Source organism: Charadrius vociferus, unplaced genomic scaffold (assembly GCF_000708025.1).
Source record: "Charadrius vociferus isolate BGI_N301 unplaced genomic scaffold, ASM70802v2 scaffold32, whole genome shotgun sequence".
NCBI classification, from domain to species: Eukaryota; Metazoa; Chordata; class Aves; order Charadriiformes; family Charadriidae; genus Charadrius; species Charadrius vociferus.
In genome coordinates this window covers 7478458-7496836 of record NW_009647856.1, presented here as the reverse complement: position 1 = coordinate 7496836, position 18379 = coordinate 7478458, and the positions used below count along the sequence as shown (strand labels likewise).

Sequence of the window (18379 nt, the reverse complement as noted above, 5' to 3'; positions counted from 1 at the left end):
CCTGTGCATTTACGGCGTAAAAATATTGAACGGCTTCTTCTTCTTTTTTTTTTTTTTTTTTGTTTGTTTGTTTGTTTGTTTTTTGTTTGTCAGAGGTTCTGACCCTTATTTTGCTGGCCAAAATCCAATTTAGGTAATTACATTCTGTGTCTATAAATCGCAACCCCCTGCAGTTTTCAATTGGGTATGGTATTGTTCTACCCTTCCTGGCTGAAATCGTTGTGCGAAAATGCTCCATGTCATTAAACAGCTGCCGTCTGTCACCTTACGATGAAGTCATTCCTCTCTAAACAATGAGTTTATAAAGCCCTTTTGGGTCCTTCCAGATAAAATTTGCTCGTAAACCAGCAATTAGGATCTTTCGAGTACGGTAAGGTGATGCTTGTTTGTCTCTCTTGACAGCAGTTGGAGTCCTTCAAACGGGTGTTGTCCCTTTGTCAGCTTATGTGATATCCTGGCAGCAGCTCAGGTGTAAATATTTATTACTGTAAAACCCTGATGCCTGTAAATGCTTCTGCACTGGGGTGGATTTTGTAGTCTCGGAACCCGTTTGTTATCATGTTCTTGTTGTTATCTTGGCTCTTAGAGGGAGTTCAATGTTCCCCTACAGATGTCTTATACCATAGAAATAAGAAAAAGGCAAATCACTGGCAACGTGGTAAAACGACTGAAATAGGGTGAGGGTTGAGACATGAATGAACCACAACAGAACAATGAGGAGGGTTCTGGGCAGGGTTAAAAACAGATTTGATAAAACAGGTCTCACATAAACCCGTTTGGTCCCCGTTAACAGCTGTTTTTCATCACCTGGCTTGGCACCTAGTTCATTAATGGAAATGAACATGGATAAATGCCAAAGCTCTTAACAGTGATGAATTTAAGAGAGTCCCTTTTGATCCAGACTTTGGTTTTGAAGTCTGTCTCTCTCTCTGTAGCGGTCAGTTCGCTTTTAGCAGTCTTGCTGTAATTACAGATATGAATGGGGGAGAGAGAGAGAAGGCGTCTACGAGGTTTTTCCGGTGCTCCTGCTTAAGCAGCAGTGATATTAAACCAATCTCTAGCTCCTCAAAGAGTGGCCCTGTCAACTTGCTGAAATGATGGAATGGTAGTTAGGTTATTAGAAGGAAAATTGGCACAAATTGAGAGAGAGGATGCTCTGGCAAGCAACCACAAGCAGCCAGCGACTCAGTGGCTTAATCTCTGCCCTCCGGCTGCTCTCTATGATATAGATGACACCTTGTCAGTGAAGATGATGTGCTGGGTCACCCCTGAGTCCAGTGGGCTAAATTGGCCATGGAGAGAAGGATTGCTGCAGTGTAGAGACAGCAAGCCACATAATCTTTCTTTTTTTGCCTTTTATTAAATGTATGTCATCATTTGGGTAATGACAGTAATTGTCAAGGGATCCCGTTCTCATTAGTGTCCCTTAGACACAGCTACCTCCATACGCTCACGCTTTCAAGAAATAGTGCTAAGCTTTCACAAGGATTGCTTTGCCTCCTCTTGGAAAGTTTCATGCGTGGTTTCTCTTTTGCCTTGTTATTTCTTGGGTACAGCAGGAGGGGAAGATGGGGGAAGGAAGGAGCCACTGCTTCTGAGAGCCATTGTCTTGGCAAAGAGAAGTAACAAAAACCCTGCAGCTGTTGGTGACTAAAAGGTCTTAGTGCAGAGGTTGGGAGAGGATAAGGGAATTCATCTTTAGGAGAGATTATTTGCGGGGGATCAAGAATATTTGGCTGGATTTTGTATTGGCCCAACAGTCTCTGTGACAACTGAAGCGTCAGGCAGGTGGGCTGTGTGGTTGTGCTCCTCAATGGAACCTTCAAGTATACTGCAGGGATTGGATCCATAGAACCTGTAAAATTGGGAGAGGGTTCCATTGTTATCTCTCTGTTGTTTTATTCACTTACTGTCATGGTGTAACCCCAGCCACAACCAGCACACTTGTTCAGTTTGTCTGCATTAGCTGTGGTCCTATGGCTACTGCTGAAGCTGGGTGAAGATGCTACCGCGTATGCCATTGCTGTGACAGCACTCATGAGCTCCTCAAAACCCCGACAGCGAGAATGGGATTCCTCCTCTGAGGTGCTCGAGAGCCTTTGTTTGCCCTGAAGTCAAAGGAAATGCAATTTAGAAAGGAGCACAGCTGTGCTTGTAGAAATGAGTGCCCTCTCTGCACACTGACCTTGCCTATCAAGCCCTCAACGTGTTGGAAGCTCAGTGAAACCCCTACCTTGTGGTAGAAAGGGATAATAAAGAAAACTCTGAGTTAAGTTTGTTTTTTTCCTAAATTGGCAGTAGTTAGTGGATTGTCAGAGCTGTCAGAGGATGGTGGAAATAAGTCCGGAGAAGTTTTAATGACTTGCCCAAGTTAATTCAGGCAGCGAGTGACAAAACCTGTCCCCCAGAGCGTTGCATCACGGCATATGGTACCCTACGCCTGGAGTCAGAGCCTTTAACCGTCTTTATCCAATAAAGCATTTAATGACTATGATCAATATAATTCCACTTCAGTTCCACCAAAGGAAAGAAAGGGCTTAAGCATTTTGTGGAATTAGAAGAGATCTGGGCCTGTGCCTAAACCTTTAGCTCGGAGCAGGAGCTTGATGCTAATGGGGTCATTAACCTGAGAAAACAGAACTGTTCGGTTTTGTGGTTTCCTAAAAATTGGCTTGTTAGCAATGGAAATTGTGGTGCTCTTGGTGGTAAAGGTGGTTTGGGTAAAGGAAAAAGCAAAGGAATAAACTTGTTATTCTTTATTAAATATGACCTTTGCTATAATTTTGGGCTAAAGTAGCAATTGAGTATGGATTTGTTAAAGAAGGGATCCAACAGAGAGAATAGTTGAAGGACATAATTTAAAAATGAACTCAATTAATTTTTTAATGTAAACAACGTAGAGAATAAATGAAGTGAAAAGTGAAGCCGGTTTCTGAAAGAAAATAGTTGACTGAGTCCAGGGCAAAGCTGGGGACTGCATAGCTAAGCTTCTACCTTCCCTTGTCTTTGCAAGTCCAAAATAATGTGTAAGCATTTTTCGTAGTTATTTTAAGCTATGGGTCAGGGATTTTTCAACCTCCCTGCTAGAGAGGTTGTTTAACGGATTGGGTTTTACATAAAGAAATAGGAATTAGAAAGAAATCGCAGAGTAATTTTCTAGAGGTGTAAGTGTCATGTAGGTGCCTACTGCTCCATGAAAGTCTTGAAAGTTGTTCCCATGGAGTATCATTCAATTGAGTCAGTCAGGGGTTTTCTGTTTCTTGGAGATTTGGGAGTATGTGTGATTCTTTGGTTGATTGGTTTGATTTGACTTAAGTGTTACATACGAATGGAAAATGCAGTTTCTAAGGCCTGGAGAAATCGTGATTTCTCCAGGTGTGCTTGTGACCTGTAGATCTTCAAACCAAAGAGTGTATGTAAGACGAGAGGGTATTTATGCATGAAACGCGATATCGAAGGTTGGACCAAATCTTTCAGTCTCTTAACTCAGGCAAGGCTCCCACTAGAATCAATAGGAATTTTGTCTAATAAATGACTGTGATAAATCCTGTTGTCTGCTGATCCGTGTTGGAGACACTTCACTTCAGTGGCGATCAAACTTCTTTTTGGTTTAAAATGTGCCTTAAAACGTGACTTAATATAACCTTCTCCTTCCTGCTGTGAGCAGGGAAAGTGCTAAAGTTAATACAGGCATGTTAATGCATTTAGGTGAATTATGCTTTCACAGAGATGAAACGCATGAAACTAAATCATTTGTCTTTGCGCAGGTTATAGCTGTGAGATGGGGGATTACACAGGGTTGTTTTTTTCTTGCTGTTCTTAGATATTTTTTTTCACATGTAAAATATGATTTTCATCTAGTTGTGCAGATTTTTAGCTCTTCCAAGTCCTCTGGTGGGCATTCTCTCCTGAACAATCATCAAACGGAGAAATTGTAATTAAAGCCAAGTTTTTTGAAAGTGGCAGGTGGCTCTGAAATGCCTGAATTCTGCAACGATCAACTTCCGATGTTGCTGAACACAGACCATTTCCCCCCTTCCCCCAGTGGAAAGATGGGGGAATGCTCCAAAAGTCATGTCTCATTAGTGTTCTTTCTTGAAACTGAAGCATCCAAAAATTATCATTACTTACGCAATTTCTAGCCAAGTAATTAGTTGAAATTACTGTCCTTAATGATCAATAACGACGTGAGGGTGGGTGGTTTTTTTATTTTTACTTTTGTTAAGTATTTAAGATTGTTTGTTTTCCTTATAAGTGTACGACTCTTCCTAAACCATAATATGTCATTTGTCTCACAAAGCAGGTTATTTTTTGTTACTAAGTTCTTTTCCCCTGCAAAAGTGTGTGGTTGTTTTGAACTTAGATGTACATCTGGAGATCAGATAGGGTAACAATTTTACAGGGTGTGAAAAATTTCAAAAATTTGATGGCCTTTTGCAGGGAGAAAAACTTTTTGAAGCAGCACTTTAATTTTCGCAACAAAGTAGGCAATTTTGCTGCTGCCTTCTCTTTTGAATAGTGCTTTTTTTTTTTTTTTTTTTATGCCGGGGTGCAATAAACAATGTGCTTTAAACTGGAGCTCTCCAAACTGCTTTTCCTTTTTAAAGAGCGTAGGCAACTAATCGGCAGCAACCAGCCGCATAGCTGGAGTGTTTTCCATTCTAGGCAATATCATACTAATTTGATGCACACATGGATGCTTCACACAATCTGCAAATTCATCGCTGGCATCTTGCATTAGTCATCTGACAGATTGCCAAGTGTTTCATATTCCTTTCATGTGACTTTATTACAAAACACACACACACACGCACTGCCTTATTTCTGCCAGTAGCCAGTTTAGTGAGAATTCACTGCAGTTCTGTTTACAACAGTCATGGAGAGAAATCTGCACTTATTTGCAACTATCCTCTGCTTTAACATGCAAAAGTCCTGGTTTGCGTTGTGCTGCTCGCTTCTTATATAATGACATTAAGCAACAGCCTGCAGAGAAAACCAGACTCAATGAAAAATGTAATCGCATTGTTTTTTTGTTCATAATACTTATGCTATTAATTAAATACTGATTTTTTTTTTTTCTGCCTTGTGCCAATTGACATCATCTTCGGCATCTAGTGCACATGAAAACTGCGTAGTCTCCTAACTTGCCTTCTCTTTTTAATCTCCTTTTCCACTTTCTAGTAACGGCACAGCTAACAAGATGAATGGAGCTTTGGATCATTCAGACCAACCAGACCCAGATGCCATTAAGATGTTTGTTGGACAGATTCCCCGTTCATGGTCGGAAAAAGAGTTAAAAGAACTTTTTGAGCCTTATGGAGCTGTCTACCAGATTAATGTTCTCCGAGACAGAAGTCAGAACCCTCCCCAAAGTAAAGGTACAGTAGTTGTCCTCTCTTTGCTTTCAGTTTGATTTTTTTTTTCCCGGTGATCTTGCTTGCCTTCAGGATTTCCAAAGAGGTTTGCATCTGGGCTGTGTGTTTTGAAGCATACTGTGTTGAGCTATGCTGCAGTCCTAAGAGGAGAGGACTCCTGAATACCTATCGATTACTGTCTTCCTCCTCTTCTTAAATTGCAGTTTAAATGTCTGTTATCTGGAAGCGTGCATTCCAACTGTGCAAAAAATAACAAAAGATTGCTGCCCTTGTTTAAATTATTATTGCCAGGAGACATGGAAACTTAAGCGGTCACTTTCCCAGGATTAGATCATGAAAAATAAAATTTTCTACTTCCTTTCGTTTCCTCTCTTTGCACCCCAGGTGGGAATAATTTTCAGGATACAGAAGGGGAGAAAGGATAGCAGTGGGCTCTTGCTACGTCATTGCTCCAGGGGCAGTAAAAGTTAAAAAATAGAGTTGCCCTGCCCTTTTTCCAAATTCTGGTTTCTTTTCTGTAGTCACGTTAGAGGATTGATTTTTGGCACTGGTATTTTTCAAAAAGAAAAAGTGATTTTTCCTTCCTGCATTTTTTTCCATACGCATGTGAAGTATTTGTCCTTAACAATACTGCTTTCTTTAACTGTATATCTATGCATATTTAGGCATGTGTGAATCTGTGTATTATAGCTAAGTAAGTATAACATATGCTTACATATAGACTGAAAGTGAATATTTTGTTTCATAGAATGCATTTTTCTCCATAAATAGCTGCATGCTTTCATTTACACTTTGAGTTCTTCAGGTTTGGACTATGCAAGTGTTGCTGGCACTGCAAATAATTAGTGCAACTCTGAGGCATAACTAGATCTGCATGTGTGCCTGGCTGTAAGGTTACTAGATATTTATTCATTCTTACTGTACTCCTGCCACTGCTTCTATAAACCTTTAAAGCGCACATGCTACGGAGAATATCATAGAATGATTTTGTGGGCTAGCAGCGGACTAACAGTGCAAAACAGCCCTCGCTGGAGATTTCCAGTTTGGTGAGAGGCGATGGCTGTGACGTGAGGCACGTGGCACCACTTCGGGCGCTCCTCTGCTTTTGTGTCACGCGCTGCCGAGGCTCAGCGATTCCTCCTCACCCTGGTACGGGGCAGAGGATCCTCTCAGCGGTCTCTTCGTTGTGCCCCGATGTAAGCAGTCTTGTGCTGTGGGTGATATTAGTTCATTTTGGGCTGCTTGCCTACGTCGCCTCTGGTTAAAAGACTTGGTGCACTGGTGTCACGATGGTGTCAGGGAGGGGTTTGTCTCACCACATCTTGCTTCTAATTAAGTCCCTGTACTAGACTGCTTCAGAAGCAGAAGGTATTTTTGGTTGGAGTGTTTTTCAGTGAAGTTCTGCTTCCAGTTCCCTCCATTCCCCAGGGCTGATGTACTGTAGCATGTAGCCCCCTGCTATGTTAGCACGGAGCCCTCACCAAGTGTCTTTTTCTTGTAATGCGGGATAGAAGACAGCATTAAGAGGTCAAGCAACTGGATTTTCTGCAGTCCAGGCCGCTATGGATGAGCAAACTCCTACTTAGTTTAAACCACTCAAATGCTGAACTTTGAGACTCGTCCATTTAGAAAGAGCTGATTCCCGGGCCACAGAAATGCCTTCCCACTAAGCAGTAAATGAAGTGAGAATGATATTGTGGTTAGACAGAAGAAAGCCATTGATTCCCATTTCTGCAGTGTTTTCCATTATGCTGTACCTGTCTGTCAGGCAGCTGGACGGCATAAGGATTAAGCACAGGTCATGCAAATCAGCGTAGACTAATTCTGAAGGCTTGTAGTCCCCATATTCAGTGTTCTTTTTTGAAAGGTGGTCGGTGGGTTGTTGTGGGTTTTTTTGCTTAGACTCTTCTCAGCCATGCAGAGATGATGCTTATATGTTACTTCAGGCATTATATGTTTTAATGAGTAAAGGAAATTAATCCTCAAGAAAGACAGAATAACCTTCAGCCTTATATTTCCCTGACACAGCAGTGAGCTCCTCTGGTGGTCAGCTTTTCCCTTGGAAGCTTTGGAGGAGTGTATCTCCACGCTGGCTCTATCCTTCCTCCTGGCTGAGTCTGCCAGCAAGGGTGCTACATATAGAAACCTCTTGAGTGTCTTGTGGATATCTCTTGACTACGAATGATCTTTATTTTCTTAATCCGGTAGCACAAAGGATTCTGTGTGAGAGATTGTTAAGAATGTTCGAAACAAACAAACAAACAAATTGACCTGAAAAATGTCTGATGGTCTTGTTGTCATTGTGATGCATGACAAATACTTCGCCTGTGCTAGCTAATTGGCATTTAATAATGAATCTGACTTTTGACTTTTTGTTCAGAGGTGTGGTCGAGTTGTGTGCTCTCCTTCTGTGTAAACACCCACATGAAACAACCATTTTTATTTTGTTTGAGCTGGGTGGACTGGGGTGATGCCAGGCATTTTCCTGCCCGCTGCCTCTTTGCATCGCCTCCAGTTTTGCAGAACAGTGCATCAAGGGGACCTTGTGGTTGGGGGATGCTGGAAAAAGTCCATTTTTCTTCATTGCATGGTCATGGCTGTGTGTCATGCAGAACATTCACAGGCTGGTATCACCCAGAAATTTTCTCTGAATATTCTGCAAGCCATGAATTGCACCGACAAAAATGCAAGTTAGTGTTACTACACCATGCGGGGGGGGAGGGCGGGGGGGAGGCGGGATTTGGTTTTGTTCTTTGAAGAAAGGCATTTTGATTTTTGAAAGATCTCTCTTTTACCAGACGCGGGCCGTGTATTTCTGTTAGCTTGGCCAAAGGGGCTTCTCCAATTTGGACAGAATTTTGCTCTGATGAACTGTTTGTGAAGCTGCAATCTGAGTCTCTCCCCATTCTGTCAAAAATAACCATAGGCTGCTTCTCTCTCTCCTGCTGTTATTAAGACTGTCTTTCGTACCCTCCAACGACAGACGGCCTAGTTCATGTCTTTCCTCCTTTTTTGTGCTGCTTGCCAGCTCTGCAAAGCTGAAGCTGGAAAAAGAGGAGGAAGACAGGTGGAAAGCCAAGTTTTACTCACTTTGGAAAACAAGAGGAAAGCCATCTTACTTCCACAGATACATTGCTGCTAGTGCAAATGTTGAAGCTTGGCTTTAGTAATTGGGAACCACGGGAATGGCTGCGTTTCGATGGGTGGTGGTTGGAATATCCTCTCTCCTCGTGCTTTCCAGAGTTTGCATTTCTCCGGTTCCTTTCGGATGTGTGAAAGAGCTCAGCAAAGTAATTTGACTTTGTGTTTATCCCCTGTTGTTTTGTAAGGCTTTTTCCTCTTTCTGCAACAAGAGAAATCCAGGGGATTAGGTAAACTAAATAAAAAAAAAAAACCCAAACCAACCAACCAAACAAAAAAGGCAGGAAATCCTGTAACGCTGAAATAAATGGCACTTTCAGCTTCTGGGGGCTGAGGGGATTCAAAGTCGAGGCAGATCAGCCCTCCCTGTTCCCAATCTAGCTTGCTCCCTTTACATAATTTATTCTGGGTGGATAGATGACTTCTTTTCAGAGTAGTTGTTAAAGAGAGCTTCTGTAATACCTCAAATACAGCGAGCTGTATGCGAAGGCGGTGTAGACTGCCGCCGGGATATCTCTTCTTCCCCACTGTTCTCCTAAGCCGGAAAGATCTCCTTGGCTGCTCTTGTTTTGTTGCCCGAGTGCTGCAGCAAGCAGATGGCACAGGGCTACTTTTGCCTTTTGAAGTGCGGCAGAAGAGTCTTGGGCCAGATCCACGATCTCCTTTTGGTACCTTGGCCCTGTTTCGATAACCTGTTAATTCCTGCAGGGATTGAGGTCCCCTAAACCATCTTTGTGAGCCCTGAGCCTGCTGGTGCTGCTGTGGGAATGGCGTTGCGGAGAGCACGGAGGGAGGCACTCGGGTGACAACAAACCCCGTGTTTCCTTGTAGCCTTTCACAGACCCGTTATCAGATTAGAGGGAGGCTGCTGAGTGAACAAGGATGTGCTGTAGTTAAAGGCCAGTGTTTATTATTATCCTATTTAACATGGTAATTTAAGTCTACCGGGAAGCAAGCAGAGGAATCTGATAATGAGGCATTCATCTGCTGCATACAGGAGAGACCCGATGGGCAAGGCACATAGGAAGCAGAAGTTATGTGGCCTCTTTGGGTACCATTTTGGCTACAGTTTAGCCCTTCAGGAATACTTTCATGGAGGCAGGAGGAAGAGTTCTCCCGCTCCAGCAGGTCCCTGCTCACAGTGCCCCATTTTCTGTGGGCAGTGGGTGGGAGGAGAAAAGGGAACTGGGGCAGTCCTGCACGGGAGCAGAGCTGCAGTGCTCCACTTGTCGCACAAACCCGTCCTGACTGTCCTAATCAGCAGCAGAGACGTTAACCAACTGTTCCGTGCCTGCTCTTGCACCACTGCTCAGCCGATTGCACCCTCCTGCTCCTTGAAGCAATTTCAATGCATTGTGTTTTTGCAAAACCAGTGTAGATGCTCTTTAAAAGCTCCCTTCAGCCAGCGCTCAAGGAGTCAGGGTTTCTCTACGCATTTTGACATTTTGTGTTTTGAATGCTCTCACAGGTCCGCATGAACATTGTTTAGCTTTTGAGATCCGATGAGTTGCATCATGAGCGCATATGCTGTCGAAACTGCAGGACTCGGGACCACAGCCATTGTGTGTGTGTGGTTCAGACTAAATTTTAGTGATCGTGGCTGAGAGATCTTCTGTTACAATCGCAGACTTGATATATTTCATGCACAGAATGAAAAAGTGCTTTGTGTACTGGTTTTTAGCAGGTGCTTTGTGCACTATATGAAGTTTCACACAAGACAGACTGGCAAAAGCCAGATGTTGCTGTTAGGTACAACGGGGAAGGAGAGCAAATGATAAAGATGAGGTTTTAACTTTCAGTTTTTTACTTTAGGATTTTTAAATTTAAACCCTAAAGAACCTTAATTCTATCATTTTATATGGCTTATAAGTAGCATTATAAAATAGATTATAGATGTGAGCTGATTTCTATAAAAGGTAATTCTTATTCAACAAATCTGCTGGAGTTCTTCAAGAGGTTTCTCTGACAGTGGACAGGTGTGAAATTGTGTATATAATCAAGCTGGATTTCCCAGGGGCATTTCACACAGCGTCATGCAGGAGACTAATACATAACGGTTGCGGGTGAAGCAGAGAGGGACCCATTTTCGAATGGAGAAAGGAGCTGGTTAGATGATCGAGGGCAGATTAGAATGGGGAGAGGTTAGGGGCCAGGGGAAGAGAGGGGATGATGACTGGAGAGCAACAGGGACTGTTATTGGAGATCAATACTTTTTCACTCTCTATGTAAATGGCTTTGACAGAATGAAGCACCAACTTGTTATCCAACTTTTTTGGATCATGCAGAAGGGACTGGATGGGGGCGAAGCCACCTGATAACCTGGAGAAAACAGTCCAATACAAAGAGATTCAGCTGCGTAAAACAAACCATGAGCAAGAAGAGTAAATCTGAGTTTTGAGTGAACACATACGTTGAATGAGTGTATTTTTCAAAGATTTGAGAGCAGGAGAGGATTTGAAGAGTGCTCATATTATAAAAGGACTGACATGATGTTTTGTATCCGTGTGGTCAAAAAGGCACAGAAAATGCGAAGCTGTATAAATGGAAACATTGAATATAGCTTTCAAGGAATACTGTACCACTTAAAGAAGGATTTCTTTTGATCATGTTTAAACTACAGTTACCAATATTTAGTACCTTTCTATAGGAAAGGGCAGAGGTCCAGAGAAGAGCAGCATGATTTTGTATGAAGTCAGGAAGGGTTAAGCCATGGTAAAAGGTCTAAGAAGGTTAACTTGTAAAGGGCTTCAAGCACTGACTTACAAGAAAGCTAAAAGGGGAAAAGCTGAGGAAGAATACAGGACTGTGCCTTGGTTTGGAAAGAAAAAGTTATAAGAGGATACGATTGAAGTTTCTGCAGTATGTTGAAGTGCATACTGAAGGCAGGAATAGATAAGCTCTTTCAATTAATAGTAAACCCAGGGACTACACAGCATAGACTTAAGATGGAGAAACAGCAGGCCAGCTGAAAAAAATCCAACTTTTAAAGTCAAACTTTCTTCCTCCACTTGCAGAGCAGAGAATGCTCTTCCAGACGTAGCAGTAAGAAAAGTTCCCAAAGAAACTTTTCTCTTGCTTGCTTCTGTTTACTGTTTTGAAATAACGCGTCTGGAGCAGTCTGTGACATGACTGCTCACCGTGTCCCAGTACAGTTCCACCTCATGAGCTGGACAAGGTGCCAAGGCTGCGGTGGACACAGCTGACAGTGGCTTAGCTATGTCCAGCATGAAGAGGGTCTGAGATTTCTGATGACCCCTGATATTTTTGCATTGCTTTGGAGAGAGGGAGCAGATGAGGATAATATCCCGTTGTGGACTTGACTGCAAACCTGTTGCCCGCATAAATCAGTCTCGCTGTGTATTCCTATCATTGACCATGGCAAGAAAGTCAGTCCCTCTAATACCAAAAAGTATCACAGAAAACCCAACCCAGTCTGAGAGTGCAGAAGTAGTGGAAGATATTTGTGAAGATACTGTAACAGCAGTGGGGGGTCGTGATTGCACACAGGAAGAGTAGGGATTGGGTAGAGGGTATATTTCGGTTGTGTTATTTTAAGAGGGAAACAGCACATAAAACCTTCCTTAGCCTTGTTTCTGAAGTTCCTATATACAGCATGTGAATGGCTGGAGCTGTAGTAGGATTAAGCCTTTTTTTCTTTTTTGTATCTTTTTACTCCATGTTTTTACATTGTTTGTCACAGTGGGGGCTTGGTCCAGAAATGAGGACTCGAGGTGTTGCTGTAAGAAATTAATAAAAATAGCACATCTCTAAGGGATTAAAGTAGATTGCTTTGGGGCTCATTGGTTACAGTTTTGTAGCAGCTTAACTATGATCTACAAATGTGTATGAATTTTCAGAACTACACTAAGACTGTATAAGCACGTTACTATTTACATCTATGCTGAAAAAGCACATAAACTTTAACTACATGAATTGGTTTAGTTAAATTGATAGAAAACCCATATGCAGACCAGCCATTAGAAGAGCAGGACCTCATATTCCGGTTGTGGTCTTCTTAATCAATCTCTAATGTTCATGTCTGAGAAGCACTTCAGGAAAAGGCAAGTTAGGTAAAGGGACGTTTGAGCTTCAATTGAGGCATGAAATGAATCCAAGTGCTTTCCAGGTACATTCAACAACTCCACGAATACAGATGAAAATATGGGTTCAGTTTTCCTGACAGTTCAGAAGAAACAAGAAAACAAAAAAGGAAAGGAGATATCTGTCTTTTTGTTCTAATTATATTTAAAAACAGTTGAAGGCTAATGATTGAGAATTTGAGGGCTTAAACAGTAGTGGGGTTTTGTCAAGACAATGCTGGAAAAGACTATTCTGCACAATAGTTAAAAAAGGCAGGCAATTCTTTGCTATAATGTTGACTTCCTCAGCACACCATCCAGCGTTTACCTATAGAATATTTTAGAACAACTTTACAAAAAAATCCCAAATGTTCTTAAAATATAAATGGGTAATCTGTTTTTCATAATGCCATCATTACATCAGAAAGAAACACATAAACAGGCAGTTAAAACAGCCTGAACTTTCAATAAAATTGAAAAAAAACCCAGCTAATCAAATTGCATTGTTGAATCTGAATCATATGCCAAACCTCGGTCTCTCAAATATATAATCTCAAAGGCAAAAATTGTAATGCATGGAAAAATCTAAGTCAAGTCATGCACGCACTTGCACACAGGAATTAATCAATGGATATAATACTCAGACATAAAATCACATGCATGTTTAAGTATTTTCAAGATTGGTGCCTACATTTAAAATATATACCTCTGTAATAGTGCCAGATACTGTCAGTTTGAGATTTATGGTATCCAATTTCTTCAGTTGCATATTAAAGCTCACATCAATGAGTTTCGATCTTTTTATGACATTGTTGTGGCACTGAAATTCTTTCCTCTTCCAATTTTCTATTAAATGAGTAAACATACAATATTTATCTGCTTGCCACATAAAAAATGATGTGTGTTTTTGTTAAATAACGATGGCTTAAAAAAAAACCCCACACAACCCTTCTCTTATTATTTAGTGTTTCTAATTCTATTCAGTTCTAATGTTTGAATCATTTGCTCATAACATAGGAGGAGGTTTTGCGAAGGATTTGAGAACCGGTCTGAAATCTTTGTGCGCTTTGGCATGGAGCTCAAAGGAAGAAAACGTTTGACAACTGAGCAATGTCAAAAATGAAGTGTAATTGGGGAGTAGCCTTATGAGCATGTATTTCATCTGCGCTGCAGCTTCCAAGTCTCTCATTTCTACCGCAAGAATGGCTTTTTATTGCTCTCATCTTCTGCTCCTGTCACCCCACTAAAATCACGCACAACTGCATGTACACACATATGCACAAATAAATAAAGGTCTAAAATTAAAACCCACAATGCAAGAAGTTTTGCTCATTAAAAGATAGAAGAGACTCCAAGGCAGTAAGAATTTCTCTGTCACTGCTGAGGTGATGTGAGAGAGACGTAAATAATACAGTGGTGGGTCACAATAGAAAACAAAAGACCATGTAAAATGTTTTAGCATAAATATGGCATCAATTTTACTAGTTCTTAACATGAAATTTAAGCCCCAGGAAAGCCTTGAAGTGATGGCTGCTATCCTTTATCATTTTGAAATACGTTACAAAATGGATTTATGTATAGCATTTGCAGTGTAAATTAATTCCTAGTTCATTACTTCCATCTTCCCCGCACCAGTCCGTGTCACCCTGTGTTTTCTGCTGGAGCAGGGTAGCAAGAGGACAGTGTGGGGCAGGCTTTGGGGCTGGTGGGACCCACAACCTACTCGGTGTCAGACTTCGGTGATACAGATGCCAGGAAAGGGTGTGCCATGCAAGTTGTAGTATTATTTTTTTTAGATATCAGTTCCATAGTGCACTGTAACTGTCAGCGCATTTCAAAAGAATGGCAACTAACTCCCTAAGGATGAAGTCTGGTAGTGGCTTCTAAGCCTGGTTTGAGCTTAACTCAAGCCAGTGAGCTATGGGTGGAAGGCTGCGTATGCCATATAAATCTCCTGGTCCATCTATCTCAGGGAAGAAGGCACTTTCAGGAATCTGTGTCTTTCTAATTGCTCATAAAAACACTCTGAGACAAGCCAGTGAATAAATTAAATTTGAATGTTTCCAGTGGATCTTTTCAGGTTTTCACTGAACCTAATTACTGTCTAATCTATGCCTATGAGTATGCAGTTTTAAGTGGGACGTTAGACTTCCACTCTGCAGATGAAACTCTCTGGTGCATAAATTCATTATTATTTGTGGAGGAAAAAATTTCAGTGTCTTCTACCTTGTGGTTTTAATTTAAAATAACTGCTACATCTGAGTTATGCGTTCTTTTAGAAGAATAAGACGAGCTGTAAAGAGGTAGAAGATCTTTTCTAATAAACCATGTCTCTTATTTGCCTAACTAAATTGCGAAAATTTATGTTTCAAACAATAATTAAACTGTCCTAGTAGCTCAAGATGTCACGCTTTCAATTGCAATTTTAGGGAGCTGTACCGCAATAGGGAGTAGATTAATATAATGTACTGCATGAAACTTTTTAGCTGCAAGGATGAGCGTGGCACCGCGAGGAGCAGAGCTGCTGCTTCAGCCGTAGATCTCCAAGTGTTTTGCAAAAGGAGACAAATATCATCACTCAATTTTTATCAGCTGGAAGAAATGAGACAGAGAGGCCTGGGGGGGGACTTTTCCAAAAATTTTTGAGTTACTTTGAGCAGGCAGAGAATAACGTTCTGTCTGTGCTGTTGGTGTGTTGCCTAAATCAAATCTGCGCCCTTCATTTTCGGGGCTGGAATGCCTCGGCTGGCTGACACAAAGACTTGGTTATGTTAACGCTGCCCAGGTGAGATCTGCATTGGTTTATTCACGTATTAATCGGGTCTGATGAAGACTGCAGTTAGAAAGTGAGTGTGGACCCACAGGCACCAGCTCCCATGCTTCCTATGCCTCCCCCGCCCCCCTAATTAAAACAATGAGTATTAAACAACAGGCTTACTTTATTATTTGCAGATCATGGGATATAAAAATCATTGTAGATTCAAAATGGACTATATTAACCTGAGTAATTCCGCCGGGGCTTCAGTTTCTATAGTGAAAAGTGTTGTGTTGTCTCTGGCTCAATTAGATTTTTCTCAGTGTCAATTTTAATTCACTTCACCGGAGCGTGGGGGAACTCTCTGTGGAAGGGAAAATGTTACTTCTGAATGAGAGCCTCCTGTAGCCCACATTTTATTTAAGAGTTTTAAAATGCTTCGTGGTCCCACGTTCTCCCTTGAACGTCTGCTATTGTGTGCCGTAAGAGCTGAACTAAATCGCTTGATGTTTGCCAATGCGACAGGCATCTGGGCTTGAGCGGGAGGATGGAAATGGGAGGAGCGAGATCCTCGGCTCCCTCTTTTTATTTAATACTGAAAAAGAAAAAAAAAAAAAGCCTTGGTGAGCCTTGATGTCCAAATAGATATAATTATGTCAAATGTTTTTCACCCTTACGAACATCCACCTGACCATGCGTACAGAGAAGTAAAAACAAAGCAGCAGGGTTTCCTTTTGCAGCGCCGAGTCCAGGGCAGAGGTTGAGTGGCCTGAGAAGTTGGGTTTTCCCCTTTAGATTTGGCATTCCTCACCTTCCGTGGCTGTCAGCACTTAGGCGGGGATTGCTCAGTTATGCTCTGCTTGGTGCAGCCCAAAATGTATTGTTTCTTCCTTTTTTTAAAGGGAAAAGGAGAGTAGATCTTTAATTGGAGGGTGCTTCTCGCTGTTGTGGAAAGCGAAGACAAGAAAAAAAGCCTACAATATAGTTGTAGCAGAAGGTTTACCATAGACAAGGGCCTGAAATGTCCACTGTGTATAGGTGGGGCTTTATGAATGATTTAAGTTTATAATTTTAATGACTTTCATTAATTTAATGATTTTAATTTATGGTTCTAAGTTTAATGAAATAACTCTCAAGACATTTGGTTTATGGCTATTTGTGCACACTGAAGTTTTATTTTGGTGTTGGGGCTTTTTTTCAGTTTGTTTTGATTTTTTTGACTGACACCTCCCGGTTTCCAGTTGTGCAAGTGATTTATGCTGCTTTCCAGTGTATCACTGGGAAAGCACCTGGGAGCGTCACCAAAACCGGTCAATTGGGTCAATAGATGTGAACCTCTTTTCTGGTTCAGACAGAAGATGATACCACAGCATGATGCTGGAGTGCCCCATAGCTATTGATAATGCCAGCTTGTGTATGAAAGATAAATACAAAATTGTCTCAGAAGAGGGGCAATTTTATGTTTTTTAGAAGAACTGAGCAAAATGCTCTACCAAAATTCTGGTTTCCGAGTGTGTCATCTCCCAGCCTTTCCATTTCCAGCAGCGTTAGCTTTCCTTACCGGTCCTGAGTTGTTAGCGTGCAATGCCTTTCTGTGCTATGTTGCTTGCCAGTTCTAGCTTGGGTATATATTGAGTTAAAAGGTGCTGGAAGTAGGGAATTATTATTATTATTATTATTATTATCATCATTATTTAGATGCTGCAGTCGAAGTAGTTCAAAAAAATCTCACAACTAAAGGTCAGCGTAGCTTGTAGGTTTACACATGCACAGTACAAGTAACCTTCAGAAATTTCCTCATGACAAGATAAGTGCAGCAATTATATTTAAATGAGTGCCGGAGAAAATTTCACTGTAAACTACATTAGCTGGAGAGTGTATGCTGTAAGAGGATTTAATTGAATTAATGTTACTTACTATCAAATGCTCCATCTAGTGTATTACCAAGTCTCCTTATTACTAAGAATAATATTTGGCTCATAAAGACCCCTGTTCAACTAAGCACACAGTTCTGATGACTTCAGCAAGTGATTAAAGTCAAAGCATGTTCTCCGCTGCTTTGCTGCATAGGAATAGGCTTGAAGCGAGGAACAGGGATCGGTGTGTGCACGTAACGCGTGATCACCCAGCCTTTTGAGAAGGCCATGGAGATCTTACAGATGGTGTTCCAAGTGTCTTAATGAAGGGGTGATGTTGGCAGAAGTGTCCTTCCCAGTGTGAGTGTAGCTGTGGTGGATAACGGCTGCACCAGCGATGGAGACGAGCGGCCCGAGCCTGGGCGTACAACAGGAGGGGTGTCGGGGTGATCCGCGCTGGGGCTTGGGAGCCCTCCGCTAATGAGGGCAGTAACCGATCGTGGTGGCAGAGGGGTTTCATTGAATAATCCTGGTGGTATTTTTAACACTGTTATTAATGCGGGATTCTGACTCTCGCATTATACGGAGATGCCACAATGAGATCCAGGAAGGTATTTTGTGTGACTTCCTACATAAAAGCAGAAATGCAAATGAGCTATGTTAACATATTCACATTGTATAAATGGAAAACTCAGACGCATGGAAACACAGTGACATAGCCAGAGACATGCTCCAAGCCAGTGATAAAGATATCCACAGTTTTCCTTTTCTGCTCTTATGTTTTAACCATTAAGGAGAAAATGTGATATATTGGATGTTTTTACAGAATGTCAAAAATACCACTGAAGTATGCGTCTCCTTTATGTTTGATATTATTTTATTTTCCTTTCATATGCATTCTTTAAAAAGTGAATACATGAAATCTAGCAAAAAATTCTTTTATTCTCCATTCATTCAGCAACAAAAACAACAAAAAAAAAGGTTTTGAACCACTCTTTTATGGAAATTGGGAAACAGTGGAATAGTTTCTACAGCAACTTTCTTTATTGTTGGCCGAATCAAACGGCAAAAGTTTTTGTTCACCTACGCATCTTACATTTTAATGATCATCATGTCACTCCTGAACTTCACCCACCCGTGTTTATGCATGCAGTTGACATTCTGGTACAATCA

The 18379-nt window shown here is 41.4% G+C and overlaps 1 protein-coding gene across 1 annotated transcript in view; it reads left to right on the top strand.

Annotated features, from left to right (window-relative positions):
• Positions 1-18379, top strand: part of CELF2 (CUGBP, Elav-like family member 2) — a 260680-nt gene that overhangs the window by 121915 nt on the left and 120386 nt on the right. The window contains exon 2 of the mRNA XM_009882952.1: positions 5182-5378. Within this exon, the coding sequence (XP_009881254.1) occupies positions 5182-5378 (197 nt within the window). The remainder of the gene's footprint in view (positions 1-5181; positions 5379-18379) is intronic.